The sequence below is a fragment of the Lissotriton helveticus genome, chromosome 4_1 (assembly GCF_964261635.1).
Source record: "Lissotriton helveticus chromosome 4_1, aLisHel1.1, whole genome shotgun sequence".
Classification (NCBI taxonomy): Eukaryota; Metazoa; Chordata; class Amphibia; order Caudata; family Salamandridae; genus Lissotriton; species Lissotriton helveticus.
The window spans coordinates 1,717,579,696-1,717,604,393 of record NC_136063.1 but is presented as its reverse complement, the minus strand read 5'-3'; the positions used below and the strand labels follow the sequence as shown (position 1 = coordinate 1,717,604,393).

General features: G+C 44.0%; 1 protein-coding gene across 1 annotated transcript in view; it reads left to right on the top strand.

Annotated features, from left to right (window-relative positions):
• The window catches only part of MORC4 (MORC family CW-type zinc finger 4), an 844,810-nt gene that overhangs the window by 414,807 nt on the left and 405,305 nt on the right, over positions 1-24,698 (top strand). Inside the window, exons 13-15 of the mRNA XM_078686304.1 lie at positions 406-460; positions 2,915-3,057; positions 14,325-14,379. Coding sequence (XP_078542430.1) covers positions 406-460; positions 2,915-3,057; positions 14,325-14,379 — 253 coding nt within the window. The remainder of the gene's footprint in view (positions 1-405; positions 461-2,914; positions 3,058-14,324; positions 14,380-24,698) is intronic.

Below are 24,698 nucleotides of genomic sequence, written 5' to 3'. Positions count from 1 at the left end.
TTGAGGAGTCTTCTGAAGGGAAGTAGGTCTTGGGTATGCCGTAGTTGGGTAGGGAGGGTGTTCCAGGTCTAGGCGGCGAGGTAGGAGAAGGATCTGCCACCGGCATTGTACTTGGATGAAATGTAACACTATGTCAAGCCATAGCCGTGTACGCTTATGTTATTCAACGTCTTGATATAGCACAATATATTATCTTTCCACACAACAATTTTAGTGGCAGAATTTCTTTTTATTCTATGTTCTTGTCATGTTAGCATTGAATATTTTACATGAAGACTTTAGTTGAAATGTATTTTTTTTACGGTACTAATACATCTCTGCATGTAATAAAAGACACAACTCATGGCATCACCAGCACCACAAAAGAAGGGCATTTAAATAACTTTCTCCTGCTGCCTTTCCTAGGAACCACAGTGCATCCACAGAGAGGATGAAGTCTTCAGAGAAAGGGAAATCCCAGGTAAGAGATCTAAATAACTTTCCTAGGTGTAGGAAGAAATAGGATATATTAATGATGCATGATCTAGATTTTAAATACATCGCTGTAACCTTATGTGCAGACAATCGTAAAAATACTGTTTACAAAACCTGTAATTTATTTTCATTTCTCCTAACTTTGCCTAGAGGAGTCATACAAATGTCAAGCAAACTTCAACCAATTTCTCTTAGAGGTTTGTGCTGATTGTTATAACATTTTAGATAAAAGTTTCAAAGCCTTCAAAACAAAGTTTCCAAGGGGGTAAACCGCCACTGTTTGACACTTACAGAATTGGTGGAAGAGAAAGTTATTGAGAAATGAGGATTTATAGAATGGGTTTACTTCTAGAGACAGATAAAACTGCACACAAAATTAAACTTAAAAGTGTAGCTCTGTGGCGCAGAGCTTCTGCTGCTGGGATTTCTGATGAACTCACAGGAAATAGGGCAAATCCTGGCCATACACTATTAAACTATTCAGGCTTTTGAAGTGGATACGAATAGTGTAATTGAGCTCTGTGGCTGACTCTCTTCTCAAGATCTCCTCAAGTGTTGTTGGTGCTGTTCTGTGCGGGAATACCAACATTTTCCTGCAGTTTATTTAATCGCTGATTGTGTTGCATACAAATGTCTCTAAAGACGTTGGATTGTGGTTTGAAAAAGAGTTAGTCACATGTCGTCAGCAAATGGTCAAGGCATGGGAATTAGAGTAATGGCCAATGAAATCTTTTTTTGACCGACTAATATATCCTACGTGTAAGTAGAACTAGGGGTGATTTACACCTAGGTATGCTCTTTTCTTCATGGACCTGATTCAGAAAGGTAAATTTGCACTTTTGTGTAAGTTTACGATTGTTTGCTATTCGCATAGGTATTTTATGAACAATGGGTCTTATTTACAAGCCCCTTGTGCCACCAGGGCGTCACTTTTAATATGGGAAAAAGTGACGTACCGGTGGTGCAAGTGGCTTGTAAATAAGCCCCAATATATTTACGACTATAGAGTCTCCGCACATAAACAGATAGGATTGCTCTATGTTTTTTTATGTGCAGTGACTTAGCAGTCGTAAAGATAGTACTTGTAAAATACCTTTGTAAATGGCAAAACCATACTAAACTTACACAAAAGTGTACGTTTACCTTTATGAATTAAACACTAGGATAGCCTAAGATGGGCTAAGATAGCCTACTTAGATATTGTGACTTCTGCACAGACAGGTGCTTGATGTACATTTTACAGGCCCATAATAGTGAATAATTTACATGTGGCCTATCTGTAACCGCAGGTGACATTTCAGTATTTCAGGGAATCTGTTGCCAACTTCAGAAACCTTGTCTAGCCTCCAGGTCACAATACGCTTTGCAGAGGTATATCCAAAAATCGAGATATGAAAGATAATCACATGATCCACCTCAAAAACCTGTATACTTCTTCAACAGCACTTCAAATCTATCATTCAACATTTGTTTATTCAAAGTTTGGCTTGTATGGTTTGCTTTATATTCTCCTATTACAAGTGTGATTTAGGACGTTTCATTATGTTCTTAGGGACCCATTCAGTCAAAAACAAGGGCCAGATGTAGGTAAATCTCATTTACCGATTCATAAATACCGAATTTTACCGATTCGGTATTTATGAATTTGTAAATGAGATGTAGGTAAAAAATCGGTATTTTTTACCGAATCGGTAAGATTCGGTATTTACCGAATCGGTAAATACCGAATCGGTATTTGCTATTGAATCCTATGGGCCTTGAAGCCCATAGGATTCAATAGCAAATACCGATTCGGTATTTACCGAATCGGTAAGAATACCGAATTGCTAAGGGGACAGGGTGTCACTTTGACACCCTGTTGCACCCCTGTAACTGGCTTTTGCGCCATGTGGCACACAGACATGCCCTTAGGGCATGTCTGTGTGCCACATGGCACAGGTGTACATGCACAGATGTGCATGTACACAAGAATTCGTAATTTACCATGGAATAGTATTCCATGGTAAATACCGAATTCTAAATGCCCTGTAGCACTGTTAGATGTGCTACCTACATCACAAAATACATTTTCGGTATTTTTACCGAATGGTAAATTTACCGAATCGGTAAAATGTACAGAATCGGTAAATTTACCGATTCTGTAATTTTACCGATTCGGTAAAATTACCGAAAATGTACGTTTTTTAGCCCCTACATCTCCATTGCCCTTTACCGGTCGGAAACGGCCGAAAATCGGTATTTTCGCCCGTTTCCGACCGGTAAAGGGCTACCTACATCTGGCCCCAAGTTCCTATTCATCCCCTGTTTAGTGAAGTGGTAGGTTTAATTATTAAGAATTGAGTAGCAAGAATACACGTGTTACTATTTATGTAATGTTTCTCGATCATTACACACATTCATGTATAGACGGTGTCTGATATTTACCACATTTATATTTCAGGTTTTCTTCAGCACATCATGTAGTGGGACAGAAGGCAACAGCCAAAATGGGCTTGAGTTAATATTTCCATCACCTGAACATAGTACACCAACCTCTCATCTGAGCAATGGACCTGTTGTATGCAGCTCAACACAAACAGGAAGGTACTGTATAAACTAAGCTTCTGCAAAAATAGTGCTATTATTTAGTTGTGCTTACAGGTGATGCAAGAGTGATGTTTTTCACATGAAAAACATTGTTGGATATACTAGCAGGCTGTCCTCATCCGCTATTTTAGGAGGCATCTTTTGATCTTTGGATTTTATTCAGGGCATTTATCTGTTAGTTGTATGATATAACGTTTGTTAACATTTGCAAAATAAAAAAATACAAATTGGAAATATGCAGGTTTTGCTAAATGGATCTTCCAGTCCACATAGTTGTTTTCAAATTCTGTGCAGTAGGCAGAAAAACTCAAAAGACATTGGAATACTAGCACATGCCAGAACTGTAGCTTCGCCTTTATACATCAACCTTCTGTTGCTATGCAGAATACCAAAATACATTTCAACATGATTACCCTATCAGATCGATTCACTGGGGACAAACTGAGGTCCATCCTAAACACCTATCTGTCCTAGGTCTGCAGTTGGTGACTGTTAGATCTGTGGGTCTCTAATTGGCAGAGGTAAGTACCTTAGACCAAGTAGGGACCCTTGCTTCTAGTCAGGGTGAAGAATTACACACAGTAGATAACCCCTGCTCACCCTCTAGGTAGCTTGGCACGAGCAGACAGGCTTACCCCTAAGGCAATGTGTATAATAAATGCACTTGACACAAACAATGACCCCCAATCCACCACAAACTGAGACCACATAGGTAAGTATATTTATAAAAAATATAGCTTTATCTAATTGCAGCAGGTAAAAATCAACAATACACAATTGTTGATTCTTTGAAGAAAGGTTGCACTTAATCTTGGTGGTTGCAGTTGTAATTAGGAAGTTTCTATATCAAAAATAGTCTCAAGTCTCTTAAATCAGGATTCCAAATAATTCTATTGACTTATTTCCATGCAGCTCCAAAAACGAATTGTAAAAATAATGTCAGAGTGCTAAGCTCTCAAGATCCAGCCCTTTGAAGAAATGAGCCCCAAGCGCTGCAAGCGCGCCTCACAGAGTATTCCTGGGACTCCTCACTCGCACCAAGCAAGGCGGGCGCTTTGCTCCCAACGGCTTCAGGCACACCGCGCCGAACAGAGCGCACTCGCTCCCAGCCCCGGCCGGTTCCAGCAGCCCTCCGCCCACTCTCAGATCCTCGGGGAGCGGCGGGGAGCTAACTCGGCGATCCGAGCAGGGACAGGGGGGCACTCACGGCGCTCCCTCGGCGAGGTCGGGTCAATCTTCCCCGGCTTCGCCACTGGAAACACGGCTCTCGCGGAGGTCCCGATGACGTGGACCAATCCGGTCACGGCACCCAGGCAAGCCTCCACACTCACCCGGGAGTCAGCCAATGGCAGTGCGGCTCCCGGGGCAGGCCTGCGATGACGCTACGGCGCACGGGCCAATCCCGTTGCGGCGTTAGTGAGGGGGCTCGGCTCCCTCCTCCAATCAGGGAGCAGCTGGCTCGTTCTCGGCTTCGTCGGTACCGGCAAGGTACGGGGCACTTCGCAGGGTATTTCCTGACCCCGGGCCGCGGTGGTGAAACTGCGCACAGATTAATTCAATGCGCCCTGCCCTGGGGAGGCCCACAACCCTTCGGTCTCCACAACACACGTGTCGATGAACACGTCGATCTGGCAGCATGGCAGGCGTGATCAGCGCGGCACTCTCAATCGAGGCAGAGAGCAGCCAGGGCGCTACACGGGGCAAACAGCAAGGCTCACGATCTCTTCAGCCCACAGCAGCTTCAGGGGTCACAGCAGAGTTCTGTAGTCCTTGGGCAACCTTTATGTCCCTGGGTTGCAAAACAGGAGGCCAGCTCTTCTCAGGCCCTTGGAGATTTCAAGTTGAAGACACAGCACACAGCAAAGTATTTTTAGTTCAAGCAGGCAGGGTCACAGCACACAGCAAAGTCCCTTTCTTCTTCTCAGCTTCAGTTAGACAGCAGACTAGGTCAGCCCTTAGAGCACACAGCAAGGCAATCTTCCTTCAGTTCTCCAGCAGTCCTTCTTCCAGCAGAGGTTCCTCTTGATTGTAGAATCTACTTTTCTGTTGTCAGGGGTCCTTCTCTTATACCCCTAAAAGTCTTTGAAGTCCTTTGAAGTCTTTGTGCAAGTGGGCCCTGAGCCTGGTCTAAACCAGTTCTGGGTGTTGCTGGAGCACTGGGGCTTACCTGGCTTCCTTCTTTCTTTCGGTATCAGGGACAGAGGTGACAGTCGCCCAGCGGGAGGTGGAGCCAGCATTGTGGTCAGGCAGGCACAGCCCTATTCACTCCCAGGTGCTATCTCCTCCCACTTCCCTGGCAGCAGATGCATCATTTCATCCACGGGCTGACTCAAACAACCTCCTGGGGGCTCTGCAGCCCCTATCACCCTCAAACCAGACAGTCAATCCACAAGCAGGCCCAGGCACACAGAAAGGTTAGACAAGAGAACAGCCACTTTCTAAAAGTACTATTCTCAAACACAGGATTTAAAAACAACCTTTACTAAAAGATGTGTTATTAAATTCTGAGTTCAGGGATATCAATCACTTATGTCCCATCTTGTTCCTATGAGAAGATAGGCTGGTATCCATTGGGACCAGCCTCCCCCATGTTATTCTATGGAGCAAGATAATCTTACAGCAGTGAGCACAAAAAATGGCTGCTGCTCACCACCAGAGCATGTGACCTGCACTAGTACATGCTCTACCTTACCCATACACTGCACCCTGCCCAGGGGGGTACCTTGAGTCTTCCATAGTGGTGACTGATGTGCACAGACAGGGAAGGGTTAGGCCCAGCCAGTGGGGACACTGGCCAGGCGGACATGGCAGTCCACTGACTGCACCCAGGCACTGCGCTGGCAGGCCTGAGACACCATTTTAGGGCTACTCATGTGGGTAGCGCAATCTGCGCTGCAGGCCCACTAGTAGCATCTGTCATCACCAGCCCTGGCACACACAGTGCACTTTACTAGGGACTTCCTGGTGATACAAATAAGCCAATCAGGTATACCCAATCAATATGACAATTTACATGGGGGGCACTTACACTCTGGCACTGATCAGCAGTGGCAGAGTGTCCAAAGCATCTAAACCAGCAAAAACGAAATCCAGCACAGCATCAAAAATACAGGAGACAGAGGCAAAAAGATGGGGGAAAACCACGCCAAGGGTGTCAGGTCTAACAGTGACTACTTTGTTGTTGATGGCTTATCTTTTATTGCAACTAATGATACTGCACAAGGAAAATTGCATGCAATAATAATTAAATGTTATTATCCGAGGGTGTATTTTTTAATTACCAAATATGTAAAATAATATCATATTTGGGATCTCATCTTCTAATTCTAAACTTGTTAGGAATGCTTCTATTTGATGGTTTGGACCACAGTTCAGATGAGCACATTGCAATGAATTCTGGACATCTCCCTTTTATATTCGTTGTAGTACCTTTCATTATTGCTGTGAAAGAACTCAGTGTTGATGACCATCAAATGATCTGCAACAAAGATAGGGGAAAGTGGGGATGGCTGTGCTGGCACAACCCGAAAGGGATCTGTCACACAGCAACATAGCTCATCAAGGGGGTGAAGAAAACCAACCACATAACCCTTGCACTAAAGGATCTACACTGACTTCCCCTACAAGCCTGAATAATCTTCAAGGTCAGCTGCATCACTTACAAGGCCTTCTACACAAATACCTTTGTACACCTAGTTAACTGCCAAACCTTCCCACCATCTCCTTGACGTCAGTGACAAGTAGGATCTCTGATATCGCTATATTAGAGACTAAACATTGTAGGAAGGAGAAATAAAGAAAAGAAGCCTCCTCAGCCTACGCTCGCAGGCTCTGTAACAACATTCCTCCTGAAATCACAATAGCACCAACCCTCTTACATTTTCTAGAAGAAACTTAAATCTTACCTCGTCAAGAAAAACAACATCAGAAATGTTGACCACTCACCATTTCGATAGCCCCACCACCTACCTTTCTCTGTCCCCTTGCCTCATGTGTCCCCACTGGGCCTACTCCATATATTGCACGCCATTACTAGCCAGCTAGGTTTGTTCTAGCAAAATACCAAAGCATACAAACAACTGTACATATTGACGTGCTCAAAACATTTCTGAACTTTGAAAGTGAAAGACGTTAGTTATTCTCCCATAATCACTTCTGTGCCACATTCCGTGTTTCATTTCTTTTTAGTGAAACCCACAGGTTTTAACTAGAAACAGCAAAAGTGGATGTCTCTGATATAGGTTCATGCAGAAACTGTAATTATCCATCGTATTTTTATGGTTCACCTGCACTCCCTTCCTTTCATAGCTTTCCCCAATAAAAGCTCAAGTAAACACAATTAAAATGAAGGTTGCATTACTAGGCATTTTGCAAGACGTGCCCTTTCGTGAGAATATGCCCAATTCAGTACTAGCATGGCTTGTTCAGCAACAGTCCTGATCTTTCATCACAGAAATGTGCCGTTGCTTTCATTTCTCCCCCTTCATCCAGGGCACCTATTAAAAACAGCCTTGGGCGTTTTGCTGTCAAACCTGGGCTGTACAAGTGTGCATGCCACCCAGCAGTGGGTACCACACCATTTAATAGCTCACCACAGGATGTGGTGGGACCAGCAAGCTTCACTGACTAAACCCCACCCTGTGACGAGATGTGAAAGGGCAGGTTTAGGAAGTTTCTCAAAGATGTCACAGACAAACCTATTTTCGTCATTCTCAGGTGTCAGGTAGTGATCGATTTAGTGTATTTACAAGCACATTCATACTCAGCACAGCATGAACGAGGAGTCAAGATCCGACCCTGCACGGCGAGCTGCCCAGACATGACTATTATAGAAACAACTTAGGCAAATAAAGAGGGGAGTCTCACTTGTGAAGCAGGAATAGGCCCCGGAATATTTGTCATACAGTCATCAGCGGCGCTGCGGCAGGCAATCAGGTAGGGCTTGGGAGGGGTCCCTAAGTGAGACATTCACAAACATGCACAGTATACTCACTGATACTATGTAGGTCTTCCCTCCTAGGAACCTGGGCAGGCTTTAGCACTGGTGGCGCACGGTGTGACAATTATTTTAGTGCCCCTGCATGACCTCCTCCTCAGATTCCCTCACTACCACCCGGCAAAAGGGCCCCTCATTACCTGCGCCTTTCGAACTTCCTGAAACAAGTTTCTTTACATCGTACACAGTGCTTAATTTGTAGAAGGAAGAGTTTCAGTGTCGAAGCTGTGCTCAGAAGCCTGCAGCCAGTACAATTAACGATTGGCGAAATGAATACCAAGGCTAATTAGTATTAAAATCACTCCATGCTTCTTTAATCCACTACCAGACACTCCCTATCCTTTTATCTCTCTCCTGCAGGTTCCTGATTTCTCTCATTGTGGGTGATTTGACATCTTTCTACTTGGTGTGTTTTAACCTCTCTTGCGTTCGGTAGATGACTGATGTGTAAAATTAAGTGCTGATCCCAAAAATAAGTACATCCAATGGCTAAAATAAAGGGCCTCATTACAATGTTGGTGGGACTGACGGTCTGCATCTGAGGCAATGCCCATACCACCGCATTACGATACGGTCGGTCAGACCGCATAGGTGGAGGGACTGATGGACACCTTCCAATCGAATTTACGGCAATGGAGGTGGTGACTTCTCAGGCACCACCATGGGGATTATGATCCACTTTTCCGCCAGCCTTTTCATAACAGTTCTCCTGACATAAAAAGGCTGGCAGAAAGGGTTTTTTGGAGTCCCTAACAGTTTTCCTTTCCCCTGTGGCCCTCCACTATGGGCCCTGGGAGGACACCACGAAACATCCATGAACCGTGTGGCACATGATGCATGGATGTTTCCTAAGTGTATATTTTCTAGTGCATCTTGTGCTGCAGCTCGCAGCACAAGCCGCAATGGAAAGTATACAATTTCCGACTGCCATGAAGGTGGTCGCATCCAAATAATGGAAGTGGGACCGCTGACTCCTTGTCGGGGATGTCCTGCTTCCGCTACATTGCCGGTCGGATGCTCATCAAACTGGCATCGTAATATGGCCCTAAGAGCTGATTGTACACTCATCTCTTCAGATGGTGTGGCCAGAAGAGGAGATGTTGCTCCTACTGCTTTGATAATTTGAGTTCGAAGGTAGCAGGAGCTAAGAGAAACAAAGTGCCACTACTTCTATGTTAAGGTTTATTAGTAAATAGTTGCATTACTTTTTAAACTGTGCAGTCAGCCTCTAAACTGTAATGAATCCCATAGTGTAGCTTGTCATGTGAGATCAGAGGTCCAACACCTCCCGGTTTTGTGAGTATTCCCACCAAGTCAAGTTTTGTATTGCATTGTGGGATTTGTAGTCCTGTGGATCTTGTTATAAAACCAAAATTACAAGTCCGAAAATGCTGACAAAAGGGCCAAACTGACTGAGCTATTTGATACTGACCTGGGAAAGACTTTGCAGGATCAAAACCATTTGTTGGGCTTTGAGAGGGTGACACCTGGCAGTGAGAGACACTGCTATCAATGTACCATTGAAACAGCAGACAGCGATGGGCACTGCTTTAATTATGCCAAAGGAACAGGTGGTAGAGAGGGACGCTGCTGAAAATCTGCCATAGAAGCAGCTAGCAGTTAGAGGTACTAGTAGACGTATGCCATAAAGTAGCATGGCAATGCCACTGGTGAGAAATCTCACTAGAAAAAGTACTGCTATAATTGTGCTAAGGGAACAGCTGGCAGTGTTAGGAATTACTGTTAGACCTGGCATCCTGGGCTTGGTTTTCCCTGTCTTTCTGGTTCTACCTCCTGTATTTTTGATTGTGCGCTGGACTCCTTGTTTTCTAGTTTGTGTTCCCTGGGCACTTTACCACTGCTGGTCAGTGCTAAAGTGCAAGGGCTCCCTGTGTAAATTGTGATTAAGCTTGGTTATCTATTAATGACATATTTGATTTACTGGTAAGTCCTTAGTAATGTGCACTGTGTGTGCCCAGGAGCTATACATCAAATGCTACTAGCGGTCCTGCAGCACTGGTTGTGCCACCCACGAGTAGCCCAGCAAACTTGTTCCTAACCTGCTGTTGCAGTGTCTGTGAATACAGTTTTAAACTGCCATGTCGACCTGGCAAGTGAAACCACTTGCCAGGCCCAACCCTTCCCTTTTGGTACATGTAAGACATGCCTAATGTATGGCACAGTACCTTCATGAGCAGGGTGCAGTGTATGTGAAAGGGAGGACATGTACTAGTGTGTTTTAAATGTCTTTATAGTGAAATACTGCCAATTTCCTTTTTCAGTGTTACAAGGATGAGCTCGCCCATAGGTTATTATTGGAACTGCCTTGTAATATTTTTCAATTGTAACTTTCAATTGGGAAGACCTTGAGATTTGGTGTTTGAGCTCTCTGAGCTCATGATTTAAAAACACATATTTTAGGAAAGTGGTTTTTAAATTGTGTTTTTGAAAATGCCACTTTTAGAAAGTGGGCATTTTCTTGCTTTACCATCCTGTGCCTCTGTTTGCCTGTGGAACCATCTTCTGGTTTAGCCTGACAGCTGCAATGTTTGTGCATTCACTCTAGACAGTAACACAAAGGGAGCTGAGGTGTGCCTTACATATCCTGATGGTCCCTCAACAGGCTGATGGACCTTCCTTAGCTATAGTGGTGGGAGGAGTTGTCACTTACACCTGCATAGGGGTATGCCTGGCCTCTCACAATGCTGCTGTCTCCACCCATCCCACCCCCATAATGTGTCTGGAGCCAAGGTAGGGCAAGGTAGGATTGTGTGTCTGCTTCTGTCAGTGGGCAGTGAAAGAACTGGACTTTGCTTTTGAATACTGCTTTTCCAAGGTCTCCATGGGCTTGTGGGTGCTTGCATCCTTGTTGGACGTCTCAGGGCCATCAAAGACTTCACCTGCGGCATCCCTGAACACAACTTCAGTTCTGGAACCTTGTAGGTTGTTCCTGCTGCATTGCCCTTCCTGCACCTGTTTTTCTGATGCAGCACTGCAGTGCAGGAGAAGTTTCCATGCACCGTCGGCATGCGGTCAAAGAAATTGACGCAGTGCTGTTCGCAGCCCAAAGAACTGCCACAGCCTGAGTACAGTGCACTGTGTCTCCGATGTCCGAGACCACTGCACTGACTCTGACGCAGGCCCTGCTGTTCAACTGAAAGAATCGACACATCACCAGTCCGCCACCGCATTGATATCCAGCATGTCTGGATTTCCACACATTGCTCCTGTGCACCAAGTTTCCACCCACATCACCTGCAGACCAGAACCATCTTTGAATTTCAACACATCGCTTCTCTTTACAGTCCTTAAAAGACACTTCACCTGTGTTCAGCAGAACTGATGCATCGCTTTGTTTTCCGATGCTTCCCTCCTCTGCGGCTGTTGTTGCTTGTGGATTTTGATGCATCAAAGGTACCTTGCACTAAAATAACTGCATCTATTGAGTTCTGTGGACAGAATTGCTTGAACCTTTAAAAAGTGATATGATATGTTAAGTTATGTATGTCGGATTTTCGTCATTTTGGTCTTATTTGGTTTAGATAAAGATTGGTTATGTTTCTAAACTGATGTGGTGTCCATTTGTAGTGTTTTCACTGTTACTGTTTGTCTTATGTACAAATGCTTTACACATTGCCTCTAAAATAAGCCTGACTGCTCGTGCCAAGGTACCAAGTGGGTCAGCAGGGATTATCTTTGGTGTGTAACTCCCTTACCGTGCTTAGCAGGAATGGTTCCTACTTGGACAGGGTACATACCACTGCCAAATAGAGAAACCAGTTCTAACAACTATCATACAACATGGATAACCATTGATGCGGAGCATGTGGACAGTTGGCATGTCCATCAGGGTAAATTGGTCCAGCACACCCACCAGAGCGCCTACACCAGGGAAACAGTGTTTACAACGCTGTCATTACATCGCGTACTAACAACTCGGTCTTTGTAACAACCGTGTTGTGATAGTACTGCGATGTAATGACAGCGTAGTAAACACTGTTTCCCTCTCCATAATTGTAGACCTCGGTATTCTTCCATAGTTCATAACTTGAATTTTATTTATGCGAATGGTACGTTTGTAGAATAAATAGAAAGATTTCTGGACTGGAAGCAATCGTTTACTATAAATATGTATGTGGATAAGATCTATAAAGTTTGATGATGAATGTATTTGTCAGGACTAAAACAAGGATTTTCGCATTTACCAGCTGCCCAGTATATCATTCAGAATGGTGAGTGAATTACGGGCGGTGTTCTAAAATGTACTGTGTGTATTCTTTGCAAAGTTGAATAGGTGTGTGCGTTCTTTCCTTTTTCCGTCCTCGTCCAGTTTAGGGGAAGAAAAGTCGATTTTGGCTTGACCCCAAAGTTGCCTCCAGTCGTTATATATCCAAGAGATGGAAGTATAATATATCTACAGTATGGTAGATTCTATAAAAGAGAGGGAATGTCGAAACATGTACAACTCAGTTGTAAGTGGTAGCAAAGAGGGTCGTGTAATGAGCTGATTATTCATTCCACGAAGGAAATTACAGCTATGACCAAGCGCCTTGATGGCTTTTTCTATTCCAGAACTCAGTCAGGTCACTAAATGTTCCTTCCTGTGTAGTCTCTTGAAACATTGTCCCCTTGATTGATGCTTGAGAGAAGACTTTGCAAGATAAGTGATCAAACAGGTCTGATGGTAGTGTATTGTTTTAGTGTGGAATATTCTTAGCCTTAAAAAGAATGACAATGCATTAGTAGAAAGTGTTACTTACCTGAGCCAAAGTCAGCTCTGGTGGATGCTTGTTTTATGTATTGCTGGTCTTCCTCTGTCTCATTGCCTTTGGAATGTTACTGGTCCTCTTTAACGAGAACTAAACATTTATTGACAAAGGCAACAGTTCTGTCTTTAATGAGTTACTACATTGATCCACCAGTTTGATCCACCCACTCAACTCTCTCCATGTCTGTAATGCAAATCAACATTTTATTCCATCAACCGAAGAGCATCTGGTGGCTCTCAGGAGTTTGTGTATCCTTGCCTCTTGTGATGTCAGGTAGTGATTGGTTCACAGTTTTGAAGTGATGGTAACCTGCTGCAGAGTTCCTTGTACGCATAGCTTGCAGGCAGCAATAAAAAAAGCCATGATAACCGTTGTGATTAACTTCTTGCTAGAGAGAGAGATCCGAGTTTTGTCTATGGCAGTTTCGACTCAACATAAAGTAGCCCAGAGGGTTAATATGCATGCTGCAAAGAACAGATCTGTATTTTATGTGGATAGTTGAGTGGATTAGTAAAGCCAACCTTTACCGGTGCTTTAAAAAAATGAAATGTATGTGAGAGAGGGGCCATGGAGAGATGAGAGGCACTTTTGCAGGGTGGTAGTGAGGGAATCTGATGAGGTGGTTATTGGGGGTGGGTGCCAAAAAAGATTGTCGCACCGGGCGCCACCCGAGCTAAAGCCAGCCCTGTGTGATAGCAGGAAGAGGGAGAGCTCTGGCAATGATTATTGCCTGCTTCCCCAGTGCTGATCCTTACTCATCCTGATGCCAGAAGCAATAAACAGGATAAGGAGGGTTAAAACTGTTGTACTCCCAACAACTAATTCTACGTCACCCCTCCACTCAAATTGTAGCCAGAGGAAACATACAATGGTTCAGAGAAGATCGCACAATACCAAATACTGCTCACTAAATGTGAAATGTGTGTTGTTTAAAAGTAGACTGACATGTAAAAGATATGGTATTTTTCTTTTCATTTAATGTTTCTGCAAACGATCTTCACTGTGTCAAATAAATTTAATTAAAAGAGTGCATTGACCTTCAAGATCATATTTCGTCTCAGATTATCTTCTGTAAAAAAATATCGTAGTATGATGTGATACACGTTTATCTGCTAGATGGGAATATCCCACTGGTAAATAAAATTGTATGCAGTGAAAAAAATAAGCGATAACTGGTACTAACATTTTTAAAGTTAGTAGCTTTTTATTTTAGCTCCTACCACATTCAATCATATGAGTTGTATGCATATATATTTTCCTGGAGATTAAAGCACACATTTTATTTATTTACCCATCTAGATCTTTTCGTGATGTCTTTCTCTTCCTTATGTGTCATAATAGCACGGAATATTGTATATGAACAACACTTTAGAAAGAACTGAATGCCTTAATCCAAAAGAAACAATATTTAAATGAATTATGGGGTACAAGTCCAGCTATATACATGGCCTCAAAGAGAGAACTGGATTATAACTTGTTTTTCGTTTTCTTGTTCCTAGTAAACAGAGTCCAGACAGAAAGTATATGAAGCTTTCAGACAGTGAGGAATCCCAGGTGAGATAACTTCAAAACTGTTTTAGAGGCAAAAACGACCTTGCAATAGATATATTGTACGGTTTATTTTTTAGCCCATGTACTTTAAATACTTGGAATGAAAACAACTTAACACGCTGTGATTCACAGTCATATATTGATCATGTAGTTGTGATCCAAATGGCAAAACATACCTCTGAAAATCGCTAATTACCATGAGTTTTTACAACCTGCTGACTCAGTGAATTGCTCACGACCGCACACATAACATACACAAAAGACATCTTTAATGCAGGTGGTCACATCGGTTACGATGTAACCAATAACATCATACATAAAATGACCGATGTCACATTTTATATGGCTCATTTGGGGGAAGGAAGTAGTTCACTATAATACTGTTCCAGTTAATTTGAAATACTCCAACAAAATTGACCTTGATTACTTACCTGTCAAGCCAGAAACATTAGCAAAATGTTGAGGTAAGTCACCTAGTAAACCAAATGTAAATTTCAGCCAAACTATTTATTCTAATAATTAGTTCATATTTTAGGAATAGCACGAATAACAACGTGACGTGGTGCAACAGTGCAGTGTTCTTGTTAAGATTAGGTGCACAAAATGTATATAACCCAATATATATTGTAATGAGCAATAAACTGTCCAAAAGATGTGATTTGTCATAGTACAAGCATATCTTCAGAAGGTAGTAGGCATCCATAATATTAATATTTGAAAAGCCTCTATTTTATATGAAGTTGACGTTTCAGCTCCATTTCTTTTTTGGAGTTTAAAGAGCTTTATTGCAATTTGTAAACATAGTAAGACATCAATACAGAGTGAATAAATTACAAAGAAAAAACAAGCATTAATTTAATATCATATTTTCAAAAAGAGTCCCTAACGGGAAACAAAACTATACTAAGGAAAATAAAATATAGAGGTAAAAGAGAGAAGGAGTAGCAAAAAGAAAACATGGCGAAGTAATATCTATAACATTTGCAGGAGTTAAAATGAACAGATAGTGAGAAAAGAAAAAGGTACTTAAATGAAGGCAAGAATTTTCAAGGGGCATGCTTAGAAAGGTATGCAGTAAGAGGTGACCATAATAAATCTTTTTTAATTAATAAAGGCATGGAAATGGCGAATGCACAATCAACCCGGTGGTGATGACATAACAAGTTCCACCAAGCCTGATATGAACTTTTGGAGGCATCTTTCCAATTCGTTGATAATTTGAAGGGAGATAGCTATAAATAAGTCTATGAATCGTCTTACATTACAGTGAGTGTCCCATATTGGTGAGGAGACTCCTAAAAATATATGTGTGATGTCAAAAGTGAAGTTTGTGGATAAAATGTCATTTAATTTGGACCAAATACGGAACCATAAGGATTTAATCGATGGACAGGAAAAAAACATATGGAGAAGGTCACTGTCTTCACATGAACATGACCAGCATTTTCTACATTCAAGTAATTTGAATTTGTGTAAGTCAGAAGGGGTAAAAAGAAAAATAGAGTTTGTGTAGTGCTGTCAGAGCAGGAAGAGGTATGTATTTAGGACCAAATAGATTCCCAGAGCTGAAGTGAAAATTCATGTGTTAAGTCTTTCTCCCATAAAAATCTGTAAGGTAAAGGACGGAAGAGCAACTTATAAATGGATGCAGCTGTAAGAGAAATTGAAAAATCAATTGGAGAAGATATAACCTGGTCAAGTATATCTGGAGTGCCCAATTGGGAAAAGATACAAGTGAGGGAGGCTGTCAAAAGGTGATAGTTGGAGAAATGAGTAATAGAGACGCCGAAAGGAATCTCGAATACCTGAGAATTCCCTCAGCATATCGTCCTTCATTAATTGATGAAGAATAATGATACCTTTATCAATCCACTCCTTCCAAAAGTGCGCTCTATTATTGATCTTTAAAAATGTATTGTACCATAATGGGGTTTGGGAAACAAAGTCCTTAGGGGAAAGATGAGATTGAAACAGAGAAAGAGCGAGAGCTTTAGAGTGGTTTAAGATGGGAGTGGAAAAACATTTCGGTCGCTGAGATAAACAAGTAGCCGTAAGGAATAAAAAGGGTTGAAGTTGAACAAGTTCAAGTGTACTCCAAGCCGTTACATGAGGGAAAGGAGAGTCTGATAAAAAAGGCCAAATTTGCTTTAATGTGAAAGCAGAATGATATTGGTTGATGTTAGGGAAGTTAACTCCACCTAAGTCTTTGGGTTTCTGGAGACGAGAGAGAGAAATCCTAGATTTGCGATTATTCCATAAAATGTTTATCAAGAAACGATTGATGGAACTAAAAAAGAAAAACGGAAGGAAAACAAGAAGCATAGAGAGATAAAAATGAATAATAGGGAGAAGCATCATTTTAATAGTGGCTAATCTACCCCACCTGGATAGAAAAAGAGGAGACCATCTCTCATTGAGGACAGAGAATTTTTTCAGTATATCTGTGTGATTAATCTTAACGGTTTCCCTGATAGTGTTAGCATAAAGGACGCCTAAATATTTGATGCTCCTGGGATTCCATTCAAAGCCAGAGCCATGAAACATGTGGGACAGACAAAATTTGTTTTAAAGGTAGAACTTCAGATTTATCAATATTTAATTTGTAGCCGGAAACCGATGAATATTCCTGTAGCATAGAGAATAGAGCCGGCAAAGAAGTAAACTTGATGTCAATATTCTGAAATTGAAAGCCTGTATATAAAGGGTAAGCTCTTGATTTTTTCAAGAAAGGGCTATAAAGCAAGAATACAAAGAAGTGGGGAAAGGGACACCCTTGTCTTGTTCCTCCATGAAGAGAAAAATATGTAGATTGGTGTCCGTTAACCCATATAGAAGTAGACTGTCCCAACTCACCCTTTCAAATGCTTTTTCAGCATCGAGCGTGATGGCAGCCATTGGAGAATCCATTTTAGAGGCAAGATGGATAATGTTTAAGAGGGTTCTTGAGTTATCACTTATAGACCTTCCTTTGACAAATCTAGATTGATAAATATTAATAAGATCAGGAATCACTTTATTGATACAAATGGCCAATATTTTTGTGAAGATTTTGCAATCAGTGTTGATTGAAAAGACGGGCCTACAATTTTTGCAGGAGGAGGGATCTTTATCTTTTTTAAGGATTAGATAAAGCATTACTTGGGTGAAAGTTCTCTTTGATGTTCCCTCATCTAGAAAGTAATTTATCAGTGACAATATATGAGGTATTGGAGAGTTTTAAAACTGGAGGTTGAACCGAACAGTGAAACCGTCTGGGCCAAGAGTTTTATCTTTGGGTAGAAGATTAAGAACATTAAGAAATTATTTTTCCGAAATTGGAGTATCAAATTACTCAAAATCTATAGAAGCAACAGGAGCATGTGGAAGAGATTGAAAAAAGGAATCAATTTGAGCTGAAGAAGGAGTGGTTTCTGGAGTATAAAGAGAAGTGTAATACTGGATGAAACAATTAAGTATTCTATCATCAGCAGTATGACGAACATAACAGCAATGATGTTAGATTTCTCTTTCTTGATTTTAATATAGTTGACCTGGGATTTACCAGCTTTATTCCGTCCACCATACCTTTTAGCATTACATTTTAGGAGGTTGTTGCATGCGGAATCCCATGAATCTTTGTTATTTTGCATTTTAGCTTTAATAGGAGAGGAAAGAGTATCATTAGAGCTGGTGGTGAAGTATTGATGTTCTAGATTTTTCATTTGTTTAAGGATAAGAGAGGACTGGGAGAGAGCTTTTTTCTTCGTACAGGATACAAAATCAATAATAAAACGCCTGGCGGTGGCTTTAAAGGCATCCCAAACTGAATGAAATTGAGAAGTAGAAGAGAGGTTGTTGAGAAAAAATGTGTCAATAAAAAGTGTGAATTGTTCAACAAACTGGGCTTCTAAAAGAAGAGAATTATTAAAGCGCCAACGGCGTGAAGTAGGTGAAGGTGAAGGAAAGCCCATATCTAAAATGACAGGGGCATGATCTGAGATGAGGATGGAGCCAATTTCTGAGTTGGTCCTAAACTGCAGGGCGTGTTCAGTGATAAAGATGTAGTCAATAAGTGAGTGAGATTTGTGAACTGGAGGAAAAAAGAAAATTCCAATGTGTAAGGGTGAGACACTATAAGGCCTCTAGAGGCCTCTAGATGAAATCGCTTGGTGGAAAAGTTTTTGCATTTTGTTGGGGACATAATTGGTTTGTGATTTGCGATCCAGGAAAGGATCCATCAATTGATTACAGTCACCATCCAAGATCAAATCATCCACAGCATGAGAGGAAAGAAAAGTGGAAAAGTCATTCCAGAATTGAAAGTCAATACCATTCGGACCATAAATATTACAAAACGAAAGTTGAGTATTATTAACAATAACATTTAATCAATCAATCAATCAATCAATCATGATACTTGTATAGCGCGCTACTCACCCGTGAGGGTCTCAAGGCGCTTGGGGGAAGGGGTCCGCTATTGCTTGAACAGCCAGGTCTTGAGTTGTCTCCTGAAGGCGAGATGGTCCTGGGTCAGTCGGAGGTGGATGGGGAGGGAGTTCCATGTCTTGGCTGCCAGGTAGGAGAAGGATCTGCCTCCGGCGGTGGGTCTTCGGATGCGTGGTACGGCGGCGAGGGCGAGGCTAGTAGATCGTAGCTGGCGGGTGGGCGTGTAGAAGGTCAGTCGGTCGTTGAGGTACTTGGGGCCCAGGTCGTGGAGAGACTTGTGTGCATGGGTGAGGAGCCTGAACGTGATCCTCTTGTTGACGGGGAGCCAGTGCAGGTCCCTCAGGTGGCCGGAGATGTGGCTGCGTCGGGGGATGTCCAGGATGAGTCGGGCCGAGGTGTTCTGGATGCGTTGGAGTCTCCTCTGTAGCTTGGCTGTGGTTCCGGCATAGAGAATGTTTCCGTAGTCCAGTCGGCTGGTGACGAGTGCCTGGCTGAGCGTCTTCCTGGTTTCGATCGGGATCCATCGGAAGATCTTGCGGAGCATGCGTAGGGTGTTGAAGCACGATGAGGAGACGGCGTTGACTTGTCTGGTCATCGAGAGGGAAGAGTCCAGGATGAAGCCCAGGTTGCTTGCGTGGTCTCTTGGCTTGGGAGCGGTGCCCAGGGCGGGAGGCCACCAGGAGTCGTCCCAGGCGGAGGGCAATGGTCCCAGGATGAGGACTTCCGTCTTGTCTGAGTTCAGTTTCAGGCGGCTGTTCTTCATCCACTCGGTGACGTCTTTCATCCCTTCGTGTAGGCTGGTTCTGGCGGTGTCGGGGTCCCTGGTGAGGGAGAGGATCAGCTGGGTGTCGTCGGCGTAGGAGATGATGTTGAGGTTGTGTTGGCGTGCGATGGCTGCAAGAGGTCTCATGTAGACGTTGAAGAGGGTGGGGCTGAGTGATGATCCTTGTGGTACGCCGCAGATGACTTCGGTGGCCTTGGATCGAAACGGGGGGAGCCGGACTCTCTGTGTTCTTCCGGTGAGGAACGAGATGATCCACTCCAGTGCCTTCTCTTGGATGCCGATGTTGCTGAGGCGTTGAACTAGGTTGCGGTGGCAGACAGTGTCGAACGCTGCGGAGAGGTCCAGGAGGATGAGTGCCGCTGTTTCCCCGTTGTCGAGCAGGGCTCGGATGTCGTCGGTGGCTGCGATCAGGGAGGTCTCGGTGCTGTGGTTGGCTCTGAAACCGGACTGCGAGGGGTCAAGGGATCCGTTCATCTCAAGGAAGGCGGCCAGCTGTCTGTTGACAATCTTCTCGATGACTTTCGCAGGAAAAGGGAGGAGCGAGATGGGGCGGAAGTTCTTGAGGTCGGTGGGGTCCGCTGTTGGTTTCTTCAGAAGGGCGCTGAGCTCGGCGTGCTTCTAGCTCTCTGGGAAGGTGGCGGTGTTGAAGGAGGTGTTGATGATGTTCCGGAGTTGGGGTGCGATGGTGGAGTCGGCCTTGTTGAAGACGTGGTGGGGGCAGGGGTCGGTCGGAGATCCGGAGTGGATGGTGTTCATCGTGCGGGCTGTGTCTTTGGTGGTCACCGTGGTCCAGGTGCGGAGGGTGGCGGTGGGATGCGTTGGTTCGGCGGTTGGGTGCGTGGATGGTGCGCCGAAGCTGTTGTGGATGTCGGCGATCTTGCGGTGGAAGAACGAGGTGAGAGAGTCGCAGAGATCTTGTGAAGGAGTGATGTTGTTGTTGCCGATGCTGGGGTTGGAGAACTCCTTGACGATGTTGAAGAGTTCCTTGCTGTCATGGGTGTTGTTGTCCAGCCGTTCCTTCAGTGATTTCTTCTTGGTGGTGCGGATAAGTTGGTGGTGCTTGCGGGTGGCTTGTTTGAGGGCGGTCATGTTGTCTATGGTCTGGTCGAGGAGCCAGGTTTTCTCGAGGGGGTGGCAGTTCTTCTTGGAGTCCTTGAGTTCGTCGGTGAACCAGGAGGCCTTCTTGCTTCTGGGTCTGCTGGGAGGTTTCTTCAGTGGTGCGAGGTCGTCGGCGCAGGCGGTCAGCCACTGTGTGAAGTTGCGGGCTGCTTCGATGGGGTCCGTTGTGCTGGCGGGTGGGCTCTGGCTGAGGGAGGTGGTGAGCTGGTCGGCGGTGATCTTGCTCCAGCTCCTGTGAGGAACCTGTTGCGGGTGGTGGTGGGTCGTGGTTCTTCTGAAGCTGAAGTGGACGCAGCTGTGGTTGGTCCAGTGGAGTCCGGTGGCGTGGCTGAAGGTGATGTGCTTGCTGGAAGAGAAGACGGGATCAAGCGTGTGGCCGGCGTAGTGGGTCGGGGTTGTAGTGTAGTTCCTATTATGCCAATAGGCTCTGCGCATTGGAATAATATCTTCAATAGTATAGACCTAGGGCAGAGGTTAACTAGGTCTTCTACCGACGATATTAGACTTAAAGGTTTCTGTTTGCCAGCTAGCTCAGAGTTCACTAGAAACTTTCTCAAATAGACAAGGAGGATTTTAACCTCCCTGGATAGACAAGAAGGGATTTAGTTTCTGACAACCATAGAACATGACAACTTTGCTCTCCCCTAATCAAGAGTGTATCTCTAGAGTCGTGTGAAAACAATAGACAACTTATTTTACTCAGTCAGTATGTGCATTCTTAGTTTCACCAGTTTGTAGAGAAATAAGAGATGGGCGTGGTTCAATAAAAGATGTTATTTATTGATCAGTCTCTTTTCTCATACAAGAGAAATGAATCGCTATTATTGCAATACTTGTAGTTAAGTAAAGTGCATACAGTAGAGACAGAATTATAAAATAATACTGTAAAAGCATTGATGTGGTTTCTGAGCCATATGATACTTTAAAATGGATAAAATAGATACATACATATATACATTTGACTAATCGTACTCAACTGGTGCTTCTAACCACGCCTACCCCAATGTACCTGACCTAAGCCTAATACGTGGGCGGGAGTAGATAAGTAGCAGTTTAAGTTAAGTTTGTTTTGCCAAGGGACTGATTCGAGAATTCTCTGCAAGGGGTTATTCAGTTCTGTACCTGAGATCTAGAATGATGGAGGGCTGGTATCTGTTATCCCAGGTCTTGATATTCCAGCTGCCTGCGAGGGCTGCATGGAAGCGCCGGAGCTGGATTTCTCGGCAGGAGAAAGACAGCGTCTCGTTCTCAGCGCGTCAGGAAGGCGGGGCAGCGCCTGTGGGCTTCGCTCTCTGCTGGGCTCCTCAGCACGTCTCGCTGCTCCGATCTCGTCACCACCGCATGTGTTTGCTTAAGGCAATGTCGGTAATATTTATACCTGAAAGGTGCCGAGATTGACGTAAGGATGGACATATATACGTCAATAAGGATGTCATATGAACGGGCTCGTTCGCACATTCTTTTGCTGAAGTTCTCGGTGAAATCAAAACAATGGTTATGGGAATTTCCCAGGTCGCTGTAGGTTTGATTTGTTTTGAGAACTCCGTATGCCTTATCAAGGGCTGGAGGAATATCGCTTGTCTAATTAGATGGCATGCGTTATGACCTAATCAGATAACGCGCTTCTGTGCCGTGGTGTGGCTTAATCAGATAACGGTTCTTGCACCGTTGGATGGCTGCTAGTTAATTATTAACCAAACCAGGGTCAGGAATAGGGGAATCGATACAGTACCTATAGGAATACATCACAGGGTGTTCACCAGTTGCTTGAGTCCGAGGTTGGCGAGGTTTTCCAGCAGGGTGGCGGTGTTGCAGTCCTTGTTGTTCTCCAGGTGGAAGTTGAGGTCCCCTAGGAGGATGTAGTCGGCGGAGGGGAGGGCGTGCGGGCTGATGAAGTCCGTGATGTCTTCACTGAATTGTGTGCGTGGTCCCGGGGGTCTGTAGACGAGGGTGCCTCTGAGGGTCGTCTTTGGGTCGGTATGTATCTGGAAGTGGAGATATTCGGCGGCGGTGAAGGTGTCGTTGGAGTCGGTCGTGATGCGGATGGTGTTCTTGTGTACGATGGCGATGCCTCCTCCAGTCTGGTTGACGCGGTCTCGCCAGATGATCTTGTACCCGTCCGGGATGGCGATGGCGATGTTGGGCGCTGAAAACTTATTTAAAATTTACAATACATTTAAAAACAACCATCTACCATTATCATCATGAAACTTATTTTGTAATTGAATGCTTAAAGATTTGTGAAATAATATAATCACACCATTTTTGTTATTTACCGCAGGAGAACAAAAGACTTCTCCAACACATTGTTTACATAATGAAGACAATTCTTGTGATTTAAGGTGTGTCTCTTGTAACAATGCAACCTGACATTTTAATCTTGATAAGTGAGATAGGACACATTGCTTCTTTATAGCGTTGCGAATACCCTTAACATTCTAGGATACAATAAGAAAACCTTTCATCTATAAGGTTTCACTATTATTAGGCTTGAAATTAAAAAACAGCCAAGAAAAAGAAGGAGAACATTTTTAGAGAAAAGGAGTTATTTAAAGGTTGAGAAAATGCATGGAGCATAGAAGAGGAGTAACTTGTATAGTTGGCCACAAAGCAAGAGGAGAAGGAATACAATAAAGTACCATATAATGAGGATAGAAGGAAGATCTGAGATGAAGAAAAATGGTCAAAGGAAAATGCAAGACAGAAGGAAAGAATAAGGAAGAGAGGATACAAAGAGAACGGAAGAAGTAGGGAGCATAATCTCCCAAAGAAATTAGGAAAGAAAGGATGACGAGAAGCCAAGAGGCTTTAGTCATAGAGGTAAAAAAGGAGAGACCAAATAACATTGTTGAGGGAGGGGAGACGGCAAAAAACCAAAACAACCACACCACGGGGAAGGGCACAGAGAACAGAGAACGACAATATAACATCAGATGAAGAGGAAGGGATGAAATACTCCAAAAAGGACATGCTAAACGAATGAGACAATGAGAAAGGGAGCTTACCAGACCTAGGGGAACACATCGACAGGATACATCAAACAAAATAGACAAACAAATGGTGTAAGCAGGGATCTTCAACCATAGCACAGGATAAAGCTAAAACAGTGAAAAAGAACAATTAACAATAACTTACAACAAACACATTGACCTAAAGAGAAAAAAAATAAGAAGATATTAGCAAGACAATTAATGTTCGACAAGTTCCATGTGTTCTTCTCAGTGGGTATGGATAAACTTCTGAAGATCAGCTAGATCATCAAATGAAAATGTTATGTCTTTGTAAGTCACTTTGAAGAAACAGGAGTGTATAAGGCCATAGAGAGCGTTCATGTATTTCAAGGTTGGTCTTAGATCTAGGAACTGTTTGCATCTCCTTGCAGTTGGTTTGGACACATCTTGACTGAAAAAAACCTTGTGACCTGTTCGCAGGACATCCCCGCGCCGCACGGCCACCAGCTGTGTGTGTGCCCCCGCCTCGCTGCTGCCCGTAGCCTCGTTGTGCCTGCCTCGCCCCTCCGCCGTATTTGCGTGTGACGTGTGCCTGAATAATCTGTTTTTCCTTCCTAACTGTATTATTGTATTGTAGCTATTGCCTCTGTACTGTTGTCCCTGTTGTCCCTATTGTCCCCTTGCACGCTGCTGTATTAGGTTTGTTTGTGTTACCCAGTCCCCTGTGCCTGCCCGCCCCGCTCCCCGCTTCCCGCCGCCATCCAAGCGGACACGCCCCCTTTTGTTTTGTGCCCTCCCCGCTCCCGCCTCCCAGCTGCTCCTCCCTCCCTCCCACTTGGCCATAAATGGCGACCGCGCGCACGCGCAGCGGCCATGCGCAGCGGCCACGCGCAGCGGGTGCGCCGATTGTGCGCCGAAGGCGCGCCAAAGGTAAGCCCGTCTGCACCCGTCCGCGCCTGGACCGCGCCCAGTGCCAGGACCCCTGGCCCCCACCGACGATGCAAGACGACCCGATAGACCTACGACGCCGCCGCCCTCAATGC